Here is a 17,501-nt window from a genome sequence, read left to right as displayed (position 1 = left end):
GGCTGATTTATTATTTTATTGTATATATTATATTAAAACTAGACTAAAGTAATAAAAGCAAAGATTTCATCAGAAGGCTAGTTAAGAATAGAAAAAGAAAGAATGATAACAAAAGTTTGTGTCTTGGACAGAGAGTCCAAGCCAGCTGACTGTGATTGGCCATTAATTAGAAACAACCACATGAGCCCAATCCCAGATGCACCTGTTGCATTCCACAAGCAGCAGATAACCATTGGTTACATTTTGTTCCTGAGGCCTCTGAGCTTCTCAGGAGGAAAAATCCTAAAAAAAGAGTTTTTCAGAAAATATCATAGCTACATTGGTGCTGATCCCAAAAATGGAATTCCAGCTCCAAACCCTTTACCTGGTGCTAATGTCATGGCATAATGCTCATCCTTGTCCTGGAGGTTTTCCTCATGCTGTTTTTTGGGATAAACCCCCCTAACAAATAGATTGGTGTCAGACACCCTTCCCTGGAGCTCCTGCTTGTGGCTGGATGTGTTTCCCAGCTGGGGTTGCTGGGCAGGCTGGGGAATGGCACCCCCCTTTTGTGGGGTGGGGAAGGGGCACAGCCTGCAGTTCATGGATGTGGGGAGAGCTGGCACCAAACCCAGCCTGGAGTGGGGAAAGGGCTCCAGAAATGTGGGAGAGCCTCCTTTGGCTGCTGTCCTCTGCAGCTGCCCTCAGCCTGCTGGGGTTGCTGGCCCTCACTGGGGCTGCCCAGGGAGCTGGGAGAGCCCTGGGGCAGAGCAAGGAGGATTTTTGGGATGTGAGCCCTGGGGCAGAGCAAGGAGGATTTTTGGGGAGAGCCCTGGGGCAGAGCAAGGAGGATTTTTGGGGAGAGCCCTGGGGCAGAGCAAGGAGGATTTTTGGGATGTGAGCATTCAGAGCAAGGAGCCAGTTTATCCCAGCTGGGGCCAGGGAGGAGTGTCACCACAATCAGAGTGACAGTGGTGACACAGCTGTGTCTGCTGAGCACCCCCTTGTTTGGGGTTGGATTTACAGGTGGCATTTCCAAGGAATATTAAGGAAACACAATTTGTTTTCTTTCAGAAGCAACAGCAAAAGATTTTTGCTTTTAGAACAATTTCTTTTTCTCTAAATATGAGGGAAAATCCCTCCCTCCAATCAGAGAGAGTGGGAAAAGGGTTCAGTGGATAGAGGCAGAAATGCTGTGTGCAGAGCACTTCTCCCTCCAGTCAAGTGGAAGGCAGGCTTTGGATGTCTGTCCCTGTGGCAGCACCAAAGCTGCCTCTGATAAATATGTTTATATGCCCTGTGCTGGTTTTTATCATAAATTATGTTGTTTTTCCTCTCCCTTTTGTTGTTCAAAACACTGCCCCAGGCATCATCACCCTTTATTCTCCTCCCAAGTGCAATAAAATGCAGACACGCTGCAGATGTAACAGCACTCATGGAATGCTCAACAGAACAGAAATCCTTTTTTCCCTCTTTTTTTTTTTCCCCTTTTCTCCCAAAGAAATGTGCTTCAGGATCACAGGGGCTAATGATTGAGGCAGTGATTTATTTGAGTGTTTCTGAATGAGCTGTGCTTTGGAATTCACTGTTGATGCCTCCAAAACTGAGGTGATTTTCAAACACTTGTCCAGTCAAGAGCTGTGTCTGACACTGAGCCAGGCTCTTCAGAGAGGCACTAATTCACTTTATGCCCCTGCAGCATTTGCTGGTGTTGATTTTGAAGTGCTTAAGTCCCATCTAGAAAGAGAACTCCTTAAAATTATTTTGGGATGGGATTTTTAGAGCCTATAAAAGCAAACCTTGAGTTACTAAATGAAGAAACCTGAAGAGATGAAGCAGCTCTTGGAAGAGTGAGAGCTAATTCCCTTATTTCTTTGATTATTATTGAATATTTTGCATTTTTAGCGATTTTTTTGGGTAGGAATTAATGTTTACAAGTGACTTCTTTTATGGTGACACGTGTCTTTGATTTGTTACCATCTTGGGGTAACAGGAAAATTGATCTGAAAACTCAGCTTATGAAAACAATGTCTCTTTTGCCCAGGGGCCAAGGGATGCAGAGAGTGATGAGAATGACAAAGGGGATAAGAAAAGCAAGGGCACGTTTGATGGAGATAAACTGGGAGATCTGAAGGAGGAGGGGGATGTGATGGATAAATCCAATGGTTTGCCTGTCCAGAACGGGATCGACGCCGACGTCAAAGACTTCAGGTGCGTGCATGGGTGCTCAGTAATTCATCAATTAATAACAATCACTGCTGGGGTCTAAACTCAGCCCTGCAGGCTCCACGGGGGGAGAATGGGAAGGGGAAAAGTGAAAATTCAGACATTTAAATGGGGAAAGCAAAAACTGGGCCTGGAAGTGAAGCTAAGGCAGGAATTGATGGGGCACATCCCAGAGGAGGTGTCAGGGACCCATTCTCAGGGAAGCTGGGCCCTGTGGGGGTCACTGCAGCATCTCCCTGCCCAGGAGAGGCTGAGGGAGCTGGGGCTGCTCAGCCTTGAGGGGAGCCCTGAGCCCTGGATATCACCGAGTGTCCCTATGTGTGTGTCCCTGTGTGTGTGTCCCTGTCTGTGTGTCCCTGTCTGTGTGTCCCTGTGTGTCCCTGTGTGTCCCTGTATGTCTGTCCCTGTGTGTCCCTGTCTGTCTGTCCCTGTGTGTCCCTGTGTGTCCCTGTCTGTGTGTCCCTGTCTGTGTGTCCCTGTGTGTCCCTGTGTGTCCCTGTCTGTCTGTCCCTGTGTGTCCCTGTCTGTCCCTGTGTGTCCCTGTCTGTCTGTCCCTGTGTGTCCCTGTGTGTCCCTGTGTGTCCCTGTCTGTCTGTCCCTGTGTGTCCCTGTCTGTGTGTCCCTGTGTGTCCCTGTGTGTCCCTGTCTGTGTGTCCCTGTCTGTCCCTGTGTGTCCCTGTGTGTCCCTCTGTGTCCCTGTCTGTCCCTGTGTGCAGGGCTCAGAGCAGCCCCAGGCTCTGCTCCAGGCCCAGCCATGGCCCCAGAGCCACGGGCAGGGCCTGAGTCCAGGAGCTGCCCCTGCCCAGGAGGCAGAGCTGCCCTGGGCAGTGCCAGCCCTGAGCAGAGCCCAGACAGGGGCTGGAGTCTCCTGCCTGGGACATTCCAGAGCCACAGGGACACTCTGCTGTGCCCTGAGCTCTGGGATGGCCCTGCTGGAGCAGGGGGTGACACCAGTGACCCCATAGGGTCCTCCCAGCCTGACCCACTCTGGGGTTCTGTGACAGGGACTGGTGAAGACCAAACACATCCCTCCAAACACCCTCCCCTTCCCTGTTCCCTCAGCTCTGGCTGCTGGGTGGGCTGGGATATCACAGAATCCCCGAGTGGGTTGGGTTGGAAGGGATCTTAAATCCCATCCAGGGCCACCTCCCACTGTGCCAGGTGCTCCCAGCCTGGCCTTGGGCACTGCCAGGGCTCCAGGGGCAGCCACAGCTGCTCTGGGCACCCTGGCAGAGCCCAAACCTCTCGAACCAGGCCTTGCCAGGCTCCAAACCCCTGTGGCAAATGGCACTGGGGGCACCTGGAACCATGCAGGAAATCATTCTTTCCTTGCCTTTCTCCATTTGCTGCAATGGTTTTTGGTGCTGGTTTCCATCCTGGATTGAGGAATGGGAATGCCAGAGTGGTTTGGGTGGGAAGGGATCTTCAATGCCAGCTCATTGCAGCCCAGGGCCACCTCCCACTGTGCCAGGGGCTGCCAGCCCCAATGTCCAGCCTGGCCTTGGGCACTGCCAGGGCTCCAGGGGCAGCCACAGCTGCTCTGGCAATTCCAGCCCAGCCCCTCCCCACCCTCAGTGTGAGAAACTCCTTCCTTTATCTGTTGCAGATGATTTGATAAATGAATGATAAAATCTCTTTTATAAAACCCTTTGGATCAGTTGGGATCAGCTGTCCCATCTGTGTCACCCTCCCTGTGTGTCCCAGCCCCTCCCTGGTGGGGTGAGGAGCAGAGCAGCCCCTGGCTCTGGGCATCCCTGTGCTGCTGTTTGAGGGTCCCCAGGATGAGGGAAGAGATGAAAATCTTGACTCTGTGATTCAGAAGGCTGATTTATTATTTTATGGTATTATATTAAAAGAAAATGATATACTAAAACTGTACTAGAGAAAGAGAAAGGAGACATCAGAAAGCTGGAAAGGAATGAATAATAAAATCTTGACTGACCAGAGAGTCTGACACAGCTCACCATGATTGATTATCAAGTAGAAACAATTCACATGGACCAATCAAAGGTGCACCTGTTGGTAAACCAGCTCCAGACCACATCCCACAGATAATTACTGTTTACATTTCTTTTCTGAGGCTTCTCAGGAGAAAAACCCTAACGAAAAGATTTCCATGAGATGTGTCAGTGGCACATCCCTGTGCAATCAGCCCATGCACTCCATGGCTTTGGGAAGTTTTTTCCATCCTGTGGAGTCCCCAGGATGTTCTGAATGTCCTCAGGGGGAGAGGGTGGGAACACCTGAGAGCTCAGGGCTGGGTGTGATCCCGGTGATTTTCACACCCATTTTTAATCCCTCTGTGTGGGATTCCCATGGAAGCCCCCATGGGAAGTGTTGGCTCTGCTGCTGTCCTGTCCTGTCCCCACCACAGCTGGGGTTTGGGTTTGTTCCTTGCACCTCTGCAGGCCTGAAAACCTCAAACTGTGGCCCTTGATGCCATTGATACATTTGTGTTCCTTGCTCATTTCTGGATCTCTTGTGGTTCCTCATGGCCTGTAGGAATACTGGAGAAGCCAAAGAAATGGTAAAATAAAATATAGAATCCAAACAAAGTGCTGGGAAATGCCCATTCCTGGCTCTTCCATGGATATGAAGCATTGCCATGAAGTCCAGTCCTCATTTTGGGTGGTCAGGAGCCCATGGCAGCTGCTTGGAGTGGTGTAAAGTGAGGTTTGGTGCCAGAGCTCCACATTTAAAAATCACCAAATACTCCATTAAATATGAGTATCTGGGGAGATTGTGGCTTGTTCTCTCTGGCTCTCACCTGAGGAGAAAACAGAAACTGAACTTTTTACATTTTTACTGTAACAGGTGTTTGAGGCTGGCACTGGGGTTTGTGGGTTATTTTTGTTTGTTTTTAAAATCCATCAATTTCTTTGTAGAATTAACTCAGGGAGCTATTTCAGCCCATGTTTTTTCCTTATCCCCTCTTTATTACACCACCTGCAGGCCCTTCTGGTGGCTCTGATGCTGGGCTGGAGCATTCCTGCTTTTATATTTTTTAAATACATCAACTTCTGTGTAGAATTAACTTAGGGAACCGTTTCAGGACATCTCTTTATTTTTTTTTCTTGTCTTCTACAACACTTGTGTAACTTCAGGGAGTTCTGCTGGGGCTGGGTGTTGTATTGCTGCTGTGATGCTGGGCTGGAGCAGTCCTGCTTTTATTTTTGTTTATTTTTTTAAATACATCCATTTCTCTGGAGAATTCACTCAGGGAATTATTTCAGATCATCTTTTTTATTTTTTCCCCTCTTTACTCCAACACCTCCAAGCAGTTCTGGTGTGTTTAGGGATGTGATGTTGGGATGGAGCATTCCTGGCTTTAGTTTTTGAAATACACCAATTTCTCAGTAGAATTAACTATTTCAGACCATCTCTATTTTTACTCCTCTCTTCTACAACCCTTCCAAGGAGTTCTGATAGGTCTGGGGGTGTCATGGAGCATTCCTGGTTTTAATTTTTATTTTTTTAAATACAGCAATTCTCCATAGAATTAATTTGGAGAACTATTTCAGATAATTTCTTTATTTTTCCCTCCTGCATTCCACTACCTCTGGGCAGTTCTGGAGGGTTTGGGGATGTGATGGAGCATACCTGGTTTTAGTTTTTATTTTATTTAATACATCAATTCTCCATAGAATTAATTTGGAGAACTATTTCAGATCATTTATTTAATTTCCATCCTGTAACTCCAGCACCTCTGGGCAGTTCTGGTGGGTCTGTGGATGTGATGGAGCCTTCCTGCATTTATTTTATTTTTTTTTAATACAGCAATTCTTCATAAAATTAATTTGGTGAGCTGTTTCAGACCATGACTTTATTTTTCCCTCCTATACTCCAGCACCTGCTGCAGGGTGGGTTGCTGGGCTGGAGCTCTCCTGCCCTGTTTCCCTGCAGGAATATCCCTAGGAAGGGCTGGAGCTCTCCTCCCTGTTTCCCTGCAGGAATATCCCTAGGAAGGGCTGGAGCTCTCCTCCCTGTTTCCCTACAGGAGCATCCCCCAGGAAGGGCTGGAGCTCTCCTGCCCTGTTTCCCTACAGGAATATCCCCCAGGAAGGGCTGGAGCTCTCCTGCCCTGTTTCCCTACAGGAATATCCCCCAGGAAGGGCTGGAGCTCTCCTCCCTGTTTCCCTTCAGGAATATCCCCCAGGAAGGGCTGGAGCTCTCCTCCCTGTTTCCCTACAGGAACATCCCCCCAGCAGGGGCTGGAGCTCTCCTGCCCTGTTTCCCTGCAGGAGCATCCCCCAGGAAGGGCTGGAGCTCTCCTGCCCTGTTTCCCTGCAGGAACATCCCCCAGGAAGGGCTGGAGCTCTCCTCCCTGTTTCCCTTCAGGAATATCCCCCAGGAAGGGCTGGAGCTCTCCTCCCTGTTTCCCTGCAGGAATATCCCTAGGAAGGGCTGGAGCTCTCCTCCCTGTTTCCCTACAGGAATATCCCCCAGGAAGGGCTGGAGCTCTCCTCCCTGTTTCCCTACAGGAATATCCCCCCAGCAGGGGCTGGAGCTCTCCTGCTCTGTTTCCCTACAGGAATATCCCCCCAGCAGGGGCTGGAGCTCTCCTGCCCTGTTTCCCTACAGGAATATCCCTAGGAAGGGCTGGAGCTCTCCTCCCTGTTTCCCTGCAGGAATATCCCCCAGGAAGGGCTGGAGCTCTCCTGCCCTGTTTCCCTACAGGAACATCCCCCCAGGAAGGGCTGGAGCTCTCCTGCCCTGTTTCCCTACAGGAATATCCCTAGGAAGGGCTGGAGCTCTCCTGCCCTGTTTCCATGCAGGAATATCCCCCAGGAAGGGCTGGAGCTCTCCTCCCTGTTTCCCTGCAGGAATATCCCTAGGAAGGGCTGGAGCTCTCCTGCCCTGTTTCCCTGCAGGAATATCCCTAGGAAGGGCTGGAGCTCTCCTGCCTTGTTTCCCTACAGGAACATCCCCAGCAGGGGCTGGAGCTCTCCTGCCCTGTTTCCATGCAGGAGCATCCCCCAGGAAGGGCTGGAGGTCTCCTCCCTGTTTCCCTTCAGGAATATCCCTAGGAAGGGCTGGAGGTCTCCTGCCTGTTTCCCTGACCCGTTTTCCCCCACAGCCGCACGCCCGGGAACTGCCAGAACTCGGCCAGCGAGGTGGATCTGCTGGGCCCCAACCAGAACGGCTCTGAAGGCCTGGCCCAGCTGGCCAGCACCAACGGGGCCAAGCCTGTGGAGGATTTCTCCAACATGGAGTCCCAGAGCGTGCCCCTGGATGCCATGGAGCACGTGGGCATGGAGCCGCTGCAGTTCGACTACTCCGGCACGCAGGTCCCCGTGGACTCGGCCGCGGCCACCGTGGGGCTCTTCGACTACAACTCCCAGCAGCAGGTACAGAGCTGAGCCCTGACACTGATCCCTGAGCCCTGATCCTCATCCTGAGCTCTGATCCATGGTCCTGATCCCTGATCCTGATCCCAATCTGTGAGCCCTAATTCCTGAGCCCTGATCCTGAGCCCTATTCTTGATCCTGATCCCTGAGCCCTTAGCCATGAGCCTGAGCCCTGGTCCCTGATCTCTGACCCCTGATCCTGATCTCTGAGCCCTCATCCTTTAGCCCTTAGCCCTGATCCTCATCCCTGATCCCTGATCCTGATCCTTTAGCCCCAATCCCTGATCCCTGATGATCCCTGATCTCTGATCCTGATCTCTGATCCTGAGCCCTGATCCTGAGCCCTGATCCTGATCCTGATCCATGAGCCCTTAGCCATGAGCCTGAGCCATGATCCCTGACCCCTGATCTCTGACTCCTCATCCTTTAGCCCTTAGCCCTGATCCTCAGCCCTGATCCCTGTTCCTGATCCTTTAGCCCCAATCCCTGATCTCTGAGCCCCAATCCCTGATCTCTGAGCCCTGATCCCAATCCGTGATCCCTGATCCAGCCCTGTGGCTGCACTGTGCTTGCTGTGGGGTGGGATGAGCTCAGGATCCTGTCCTGGGAGAAGGGATGGAGGAAGGTTGGAGATGTTGTCATTGTCTTTGTGCTGTGTGTGTCCTCCCAGGGAACTGAGCAGATCAGCCTTCCATGGCAGCTGGAATAATGAGAATTCCCCCAGCAGTTCCCACAGCACTGCCCTCTCTGGTGGTCCTGGCTGTCTGAGGAGCTGGCATTGAAAAAGAGCTTTAAAGTAGCAAAAATTGCTAAAAAAACCCCCAAACCCCCACCCTGGAGCTCAGGAAGTGACTGAGAGCCAACAGCTGCTCAGCCCAGGTGTGAGCCCTGCACTGGGCTTTGCTGAGCCCCATGCTGGGTTTTATTAAGCCTCAAATTGGGCCCTTCTGGTCCCTACATTGGGCCCTGCTGAGCCCCACATTGGGCTTGGCTGAGCCCAGGTGTGAGCCCTGCTGAGCCTCACATTGTGCTTTAGTGAGCCCCACACTCAGCTTTGCTCAGCCAGAGCAGCCTGAGGCAATTACAAGTTGAAACTTTCTTCTACCTGAGCCTGGTTTAAACCCTAAGGGCAGAGTCCACTACTACAAACCTTTATCTGAGCCTGGCTTAGGTTTGTTTGACCTTTCTCCCACACAAGCCCAGACTCCCTTGGCTCCTGCTGAATGCTGGGCCTGGCTCCAGCAATCGACTCCTGCTCTGCTCCTGTTCCTGCTCGTTTGGGTAATGATTGGAAACTTTATTGCTCTCCCTTTGCAAGTCTGATATCCCTCAGAGTGGAAGGGAATCCTTTGTTGGAGCTGATTGCAGGGATATATAACTCTCCCTGGCTTCCCTGAAATATCTGATTTTTTTTAGCAGAAGAGCCTCTGGCACTCTGGAGTGAGGGAAAGTATTGCCAAGTTTGTGCTGAGTTATCACAGCCTTAAAAGCAATGTAAATATCTGGGTTGGAGCTCAATTGGCTGCTCTGTTCTACAGCATCTTTGGGAGGTTAATGATGGAAAATTTAATGATTAAACTAAATAGCTGCTGTAGAGTTCAAAAAGAAAAAAAACCAGATAGTTCCAAGTCTTTGTCTTGCTCTGGTGTAAGGACTAAATTGGATGCCAGAATTACTTCTAAACCAGGAAAGTTGGGTGTTTTTTAAAGCATGAGGGCTCCACAAGTGAGCTGCTTCTGGAGAAGCATTAGAGATGGGACTGCAACAGCACAGGTGGGAAGCCTCGAATTTGCATTTTGTCAGGGTTTTCTATTTAAGTGAAGGCTCATTTACAAGTTTTAGGAGTTTTTATTTGTTTCCTTCAGCCTTTAAAAATTAAGATTTGGCACGTCTGGCACCTCACTGGTGGAAATAAACCCTGCCAAAGGGAGGCAGAGCAGGGCAGGGTCCCTGTTTTGGGGGAGATGAAGTGAGGATTTCAGGCTGGGTTTGCATTTTTTATTTCATACCGAGTGGATGGGCACTGTCCATGTGGAGCTGATGTCACCTCTGTGTCACCAACTCTCTGGGAATCATGGAATCACTGAGCCTGGAAAACCCTCCCAGAGCATCCAATCCCAGCTCTGCCCCATCCCCACCTTGTCCCCAGCCCAGAGCTCTGAGTGCCACCTCCAGGCATTCCTGGGACACCCCCAGGGCTGGGCACTGCAAACCTCCCTGGGCAGCCCCTGGCAAGGCCTGAGCCCCCTTTGCATGGGGAAATTCCTGCAGTGCCCACCCTGAGCCTGCCCTGGCCCAGCCTGAGGCCGTTCCCTCTGCTCCTGTCCCTGTTCCCAGCTGTGCCCTCCTGGCAGGAGCTGTGCAGAGCCACAAGGGCCCCCTGAGCCTCCTTTGCTCCAGGCTGAGCCCCTGCCCAGCTCCCTCAGCCTCTCCTGGGGCTCCAGCCCCTTCCCAGCTCCATTTCTGTGCTGTGAAGCCCAAATCCCCTCTGATCTCTCCCTGATTTTGGGGGAGCAGTGGGGACACAGCTGCTGCCCCTCAGTCCCACCCAGGCTCTGCTGGGCTGGCAGACAAATCTGTTATTTTCAGTTTTCAGCCTTGCTGCAGCTTCCACCTGCAGTGAAAGCAAACAGGAGCCTTCAGTCAGCCTGAGGTGCTGTAGTAAAGGTCAGGGATCACTCCCCAGCCAGATGTGCCCTCCCAGGGCAGGTTGATGTAAATCCAGGGGGTTGTGCCCATTCCCCTAATTCCTGATCCCCAGAGCCAGGGGTCCTTGCTGCCCAGTGCCACTCTCAGCCTGGAGGAAAGGAATCTGACTTCTGCCATTCTGTTGGCAGCAGGAAATCTGTCCTGAACAAGGGATCTCCTCCCTGAAAGTGCCTTTTGGGGCTGTGGGGAAGTGTCCCATCCTTGGAGGGGATTACAGGTGAGCCCAGCTGCAGGCAGTGTGAGGAAGAGGAAGGTTTTACCCACGTCTGATCTGATTAGGGATGTCAGGTGTTGATATTGCTGAGGGAAATCTGATCTTCAGAAATCCCATAACTCTGGGGTTCTGCTCCCTTGGAATTCCCTCAGTGAGCTCCTCCACTTGCTGGAAATCATCCTTCATTTGTCTGCACATGGAACAGCCTCACTGAAATGTTGGATGATCTCCCTGAACTCCTCTGGAACCGTGTCAGGCCTTTGTAGCTTTTCACTCCAAATGCATTTTCCAGCAGCCTGAAACACCCCAGGTGCCCTTTCCTGCTATCTTTGTCAATTCAGGTTAATATTGCAGTGCAGAGGTTCCTGTCCTTTGTCTGCTCCCAGTGCCACCTTTGAGCACTGAACTCTGGGTTTGGAGTGTGGGGCTGTGCTCTCAGCAGATGGAGACAGCCCAGCAAGGCTTCAGCAGCTCTCCCTAAATAAAGGGAGTTGATGATTCCCAGAGCTCCCCTGGTTATCTGCCTCAGGAGAGGCTGCACTGGGATGGTTTTTCTTGGCTCTGCTTCCTTGGACAGGCTGCAGGATGAAATCTGCAGCTGGGCTGAGTTTCTTCTGAGGGAGCTGAGCAAGGCTGTGAATTCAAGGGGAGAGGGAGAGGTCACAGAATGCTGGAATGGTTTGGGTGGGAAAGGACTTCAAAACTCATCCAATTCCAACCCCTGCCATGGCAGGAACACCTCCCACTGTCCCAGGCTGCTCCAACCTGGCCTTGGGCACTGCCAGGGCTCCAGGGGCAGCCCCAGCTGCTCTGGCAATTCCAGCCCAGCCCCTCTCCACCCTCCCAGCGAGCAATTCCCAATTCCCAAGATCCCATCTAAATCCCTGCACTCTTAGTTTAAGGCCATTCCCCCTTGTCCTGTGCTGTAAAAGGTCCCTCTCCAGCTTTCTTGCAGACCTTTTATGTCTGGGAGTCAAATTTTGCAGGGATTAGATGAGCCCCCAGAGCAGGCAGACAGCAAAAAGAGCCAAGAGCAGCAGGTGAAATATTGATGGTGAAGTGCTGAGGCTCTGAGGGGGTGTGGATTCCTTTCTCCCAGCTTTTCTGATTCCCACGTGGTTCATTGAGTTGCATTTGGGAAGTGTGGAAGTCCTCACATGTGTAAAGTGAGCAGAAGTGTTTTTAGGAAGGAAAAATGCTTTTTGTGCCCTCAAGACAAGGAAATAATAATGCAGCCATTTCCTCTCTGCTTCACTGTGATGGAATCCACATCAGCAGGCTGGAAAAGCATGTGAGAACTCAGGGGTTTGGTGAAATTGTGCAGCTGAAGAAAGCTAAAAAGTTGCAATTGCTGAGCTGATACAGCAGACCCCAACCCTGAGGATGCTGCAGAGAAATCCACACTTCAGGAGGAAGCAGTTTAGGGGATTTATAGGGTTTTTTCCCCCATATTTGCTGATCAGTGAAATGTTGCTGGTCACTCCCACAGAGCCACTGCCCCTTGTTCCATGTTCTGCTGCTCCTGTTGTCCATGATCTCCCTGGTGTTTTGCACTCAGGGATGTTCACAGAGTTCCCAGAGTCACTGGATTGGAAGAGACCTTCAAGCTCATCGAGTCCAACCCAGCCCCAACCCCTCAGCTCAACCCTGGCACCCAGTGCCACATCCAGGCTTTGTTAAACACCCCCAGGGATGGGGACTCCACCACCTCCCCGGGCAGAACATTCCAGAACTTTATCACCTTTCTGTAAAATCCTTTTCCTGATATCCAGCCTGTATTTCCCTTGGTGCAGCTCGAGGCTGTGTGCTCTGGTTCTGTCAGTTCTGGAGAAAGAGCCCAGCCCCAGCTGAGCACAGGCACCTTTCAGGAGCTGCAGAGAGCGATGAGGGCAGCCCTGAGTCTCCTTTTCTCCAGGCTGAGCACCCCCAGCTCCCTCAGGGGTTCCTCACTCACAGGGTTTGGGTTCCAAGATGTCAGTGGGGCTTTGCCCAAGCTCCTGGTGACCTGAGCAGAGCTGCCACCCAGCTTTGTGTGACCACAAAAAACACCTTAAAACAACAGAAAGGGCAGGAAAAGCAGGTGTGTTGTGCACCCAGCCTGCTCAGGGTGTTTTATGGCCCAGGAGGCAATAAAGGAACTGTAGATCAGATATTTTCCTCCACAAGGAACGTTCTGATAACCCCTGAGGGATGAGCAAACAAAGCCATTGTGAGGGGGAGGGTTTGGCACACAGCAGGTTAATTCTGGCTGCCCTAACTGCTGCATTTCCACCTCATAAACCCAATGCTGATCCCTCAGATGTGTTTTCTCCACCTGAACTTGTAAAAAGACAAAAATAAAGGTGGATTTTCTCACACAGCTTTGCTCACCCTGCTCTCAGGAGAACCAATGCCAATTTTTGCCTCTAAATAAAATAAGTAATAGAGTTTTCTTGATGTTTCTGGGCTTCTTCTTGATGGTTGTGGGTTTCTGCCAAAAATTTGGGCAGAATTATTGCTGTGTCTGCCAGCAGTTCACTTGTCTGAAAGGAGGGCAGGATAATAGGTGTGAAAATCGTAGGCATTTGGGCATCCAAGTCTGTTCTGAGGGAATGGAGGGAGAAATCATTTCTCACAGTGCTTTGTAAAGTCATTGCCACCTAGAAATGATCCCTGGAAGTGAGGGGGGATGGACATGCTGGATAATTTCACAGGAGATATTCAGCTGATGTGTCCTTAAATGCTTTAATTACAGCTGAAGATGGGTGAATTCAGGGATTTCCTCCAGGGAGAGGCAAAAGAAGCTGGGAAAGAAAACTTTTAGTAAGGCCCTGAAGAAAGGAAAAAACCCTCAAACCCTCAGCAAAAATACTTCAAGGGAATCCTATTATTTTTATTTAGTGAGGAATAAATTCTCAATAACCTTGAGCAGTGAGCAGGTAGTGTTTGGTCTGGAGTTGTGATCCTGGGGCTGTGTCCCCTCTGCTGGCTCTAAAGGCTCTTTGGGTGTCCCAAACTTGGCTCTGCATCCCTTGGCCATCCCCTTTCCATCCCATTTCCCACTTCAGCCAAACTGGGAGTGCACACTGGTGGCACTCCCAACACACTGTTTGTGCCCACTTTAAGGGCTGTTTGTACCTGGTTTAAGGGCTGTTTGTGCCCACTTTCAGGGCTGTTTGTGCCCACTTTAAGGGTTATTTGTGCTTGGTTTCAGGGCTGTTTGTGCCGACTTTAAGGGTTATTTGTACCCACTTTAAGGGTTATTTGTACCCACTTTAAGGGCTGTTTGTGCCTGGTTTCAGGGCTGTTTGTGCCCATTTTAAAGGTTATTTGTGCCCACTTTAAAGGGCTGTTTGTACCTGGTTTAAGGGCTGTTTGTGCCCACTTTCAGGGCTGTTTGTGCCCACTTTAAGGGCTGTTTGTGCTTGGTTTCAGGGCTGTTTGTGCCGACTTTAAGGGTTATTTGTACCCACTTTAAGGGTTATTTGTGCCCACTTTAAGGGCTGTTTGTGCCTACTTTCAGGGCTGTTTGTGCTCACTTTCAGGGCTGTTTGTGCCCATTTTAAAGGTTATTTGTACCCACTTTAAGGGTTATTTGTGCCTGGTTTCAGGGCTGTTTGTGCCCACTTTAAGGGTTATTTGTACCCATTTAAGGGCTGGTTGTGCCCAGTTTCAGGGCTGTTTGTGCCCACTTTAAGGGCTGTTTGTACCTGGTTTAAGGGCTGTTTGTGCCCACTTTCAGGGCTGTTTGTGCCCACTTTAAGGGTTATTTGTGCCTGGTTTCAGGGTTATTTGTGCCCACTTTAAGGGCTGTTTGTGCCTGGTTTCAGGGCTGTTTGTGCCCACTTTAAGGGCTATTTGTACCCACTTTAAGGGCTGTTTGTGCTCTCCCCACAGCTGTTCCAGAGGCCCAATGCACTGGCAGTGCAGCAGCTGACAGCAGCCCAGCAGCAGCAGTACGCCCTGGCTGCTGCCCACCAGCCACACATAGGTGAGTCTGCCTCTCCCCAGCCTGTCCCCAGCCTGTCCCCCAGCCCTCCTCCTGATCAGTTTTGCTTCTGGGTGTCTCTTGCACACTTGAGAAGCCTTTTAAAGGAGTTCCCTGTGTGGCAGGACTGACACACTCACCCTCCTGAGGGTGCTGTTAGTCAGGAGAGGCTTTGGAAGTGAAGCATAAATCAGGGTGACAGCACAGTGAAGTGAGGAGAAATGCACAATTGAATATCAGCTGGATGTGCTGCCAGGGGTCCTATGAGTTAAAAATGTAATGTATGCAAACACATGATTGATATCAAGCAAAATTATTCAAAAAATTTAAAAATTTATATATATTTATTAATTGGGAATAAAGCACTTAATCATGTGTAGAAACCCAGGAAAACAATGCAATATTTTTTTTTAGCACAATAAGCAATTTGTGGTAGTTTTTCCTGCCCAAAACCCCAGTATAAATGTGTTGGGGCTCTCCAGGCTCTGTGCTGTGCCCTTGTGTGCTCAGTGCAGTTCAGGGATGGAAATGATTCAGCTTTTTAACTTCCTCCCCTTCACCTTCACCTCCCCTGCACACCCCTCTCCCGCCCACCTGGGCTTTCTCTAATCATTAAACTGTTTTTCCTCTCTGAGCCCTTTCCAGCCTGACCAGCTGGAATGCTGGGATGCTGTGGTGGGTGTGGAGCTCAGGATGGGGTGGTTTGGGTCCTGATTTACTCACTGTAGGAAATACAGAGTAGCAACAAGCTCCAGTCTCCTGAGCAGTGTCTGTCTGCCCTGCAGGAGCACCTGAGCTGTTGGATATAAAGGATTTTACCTCTTAAGGAGCACTGAATCCTTGGAATTGGAGGTTTTTTTATGCCAGATTTCTCCTCTGCCCATCAACACTCACTGGTTGTCACTCCCTATAGAAAACCACCCACAAAAAGCTTCAAACCACAAAACCAGCCCGACTTTGGTGCTGTCCAGGCAGCACAGGGGGGTTGTGGTGGGGCTGCAGTCCTGTTGAGTTTGTTTGCACTGACAGGAATGTTTTCAGCAGGTTTAGCTCCTGCTGCCTTCGTTCCCAACCCCTACATCATCAGCGCGGCGCCTCCGGGGACGGATCCGTACGCGGCCGGGCTGGCGGCAGCTGCCACGTTAGGTGAGAGCTCCCAGCTCCCTCTGCACTCCCAGCCCTCCCTGTCTGCAGCTGGGGCTCTGCAAGGCAAACATCAGCATCCTGGGCTGGGACAATTGCTAGAATGGTGTGGCTGTGAGTAAAACCAGAGTTTGTTGTTAAGACTGGAGAGGAAGTGGGATAATTTTTGTTCAAGGCTCCCAGAGCAAATGGGAAGGGAACAGACACAAATATTGCTCTGTTTTTGGGGTGTTTTGGTGACTGACAGTAGCAGGGAAAACCTCTGAAACTAACCCAGCAGGGAGAACCTCTGAAATCACATTTCTGGAAGGCTGGAAAGATGCAGGATGTGCTTCCTGCCAGGAAAGTTGTGTCTCCTTTCTGTTCAGCTTGTGGTGCACTCTGCAAATGAACTCTTCCCTGAAATTCTGCTGGGAATTTCCACTTCCCAGGAGGTGAACACATCCATTTCTGCTGGGGCTCACGCTGGGAACATGCCCTTTTCCAGATGGCAGCAAAGATGGAGCCTCTGCTCTTTCTGCAGGATCTTCCTCCAGCCATTCATGTATCAGTTCCCAAATTCCTCCCAGCTGTCACAGCCAGAGCTGGTGGTTCTGGAGGTGCCAGCTCTGTGCCACAGCTTGTCAGGCACTGTGGGGGACATGGTGAGCATGAAACTGGTGCTGGGGGTGCCAGAAAGCTCTTGCCCAAGCACTGGGGACAAAGCAGGAATGTGCTTGTAGGAGAGGATTTTCAAAGGAGGAACATGATTTTAGGAGAGGATTTTTAGAGGAGGAACATGATTTTAGGAGAGGATTTTTAGAGGAAGAACATGATTTTAGGAGAGGATTTTCAAAGGAAGAACATGATTTTCGGAGAGGATTTTTAGAGGAAGAACATGATTTTAGGACAGGAATTTTAAAGGAAGAACATGATTTTAGGACAGGATTTTTAGAGGAAGAACATGCTTCTGGGAGGGGATTTTTAAAGGAAGAATGTGCTTTTAGAGGAGGATTTTTCTAACCATGCCTGGCTTTCCTTGACCAAGGCAGAGGGAATGTTCTGTGCTGCACATCAGCACTGCTCTGGTTGGAGTGGGGTGTTTGTGGGGGTCTCACTGCTGCCACACTCTACTTACAGCTTGTAAATTCACTTCAGTCCTCTGGTTTTGGGTGGCTTGCCCCAGATCAGAGGCACAGGCCTGGGCTGTGTGTGGATGTGACACTCTGTGGTTTGGGACACAGCTTTGCTCCAGCTCTTCCCAAACCCCTGCTGAGCCTTTCAGCTTTGAGGCCATTGTGGGGTCAGCTCTGAAATGGGAATTCAGTGACTGCTGCCCGCTTGGATGGAGGTTTTAGTGGATCATGCAGATGTGTGTGAAGAGTTTGGATTATAATCTGGGCTTTGGCCTGGGCTGCTGGGAGTTCCATGCTGGGATTGTGCAATGCCATGGGGAGATTGGGTGGAGGCAGCACCAGGCCTTGGCAGATGATGACGCTGTGTTCTGTGGGACAGAGCCAAGGGCAGGGGCACAAGGACATTGCTGAGAACCCTCCTGGGCTGGGGAATGGAGCAGGGAGGGAATGAGCTGAGCTGCTGCTGGCCAGTGCCACAGGGGAGTGCAGTCAGGAGGAGCTGCAGGGCTCCGTTCCAGGCAGAGGAGGAGATCTGTGAACGATTCCTGTACAGAGAGGCTCCTGCTTGGCCTCTGCATCACCTCAGGGCCTCCAGAGCTCCTTTCTGGGTAGCAGCAGAGTGCACAGGAGCAGCAGGTCAGCAGCTTGGTTTCATAGAAAGAGCACATGGAACTGGGCCACGTTTCCAGGAAATAGCAAGTGTTGGCCACAGTGTTTTTATTTCTTTTCTCAGCTCTACTGAAGCTGAGCTTCCTGAGCTTTTGCAGCCTCTGACCAGGAGAAAACCCCATCTAGGCTG

At 50.7% G+C, this 17,501-nt stretch overlaps 1 protein-coding gene across 8 annotated transcripts in view; it reads left to right on the top strand.

Moving 5' to 3' along the window:
- PUM1 (pumilio RNA binding family member 1) overlaps nucleotides 1–17,501 on the top strand; it is a 94,461-nt gene that overhangs the window by 34,110 nt on the left and 42,850 nt on the right. For 6 of the 8 annotated variants that reach the window (XM_071453510.1, XM_071453507.1, XM_071453508.1 and 3 more), the window contains exons 6-9: nucleotides 2,024–2,190; nucleotides 7,283–7,553; nucleotides 14,354–14,447; nucleotides 15,486–15,590. In XM_071453510.1, coding sequence (XP_071309611.1) covers nucleotides 2,024–2,190; nucleotides 7,283–7,553; nucleotides 14,354–14,447; nucleotides 15,486–15,590 — 637 coding nt within the window. The remainder of the gene's footprint in view (nucleotides 1–2,023; nucleotides 2,191–7,282; nucleotides 7,554–14,353; nucleotides 14,448–15,485; nucleotides 15,591–17,501) is intronic. The other 2 variants (XM_071453509.1, XM_071453506.1) reach the window with 1 other exon arrangement.

This window comes from Agelaius tricolor, unplaced genomic scaffold (assembly GCF_023055355.1).
Source record: "Agelaius tricolor isolate 1412-34295 unplaced genomic scaffold, bAgeTri1.0.p SCAF_36, whole genome shotgun sequence".
NCBI lineage: Eukaryota > Metazoa > Chordata > Aves > Passeriformes > Icteridae > Agelaius > Agelaius tricolor.
The sequence above is the reverse complement of the archived record's forward strand: the minus strand, read 5'-3'. Positions and strand labels throughout refer to the sequence as shown.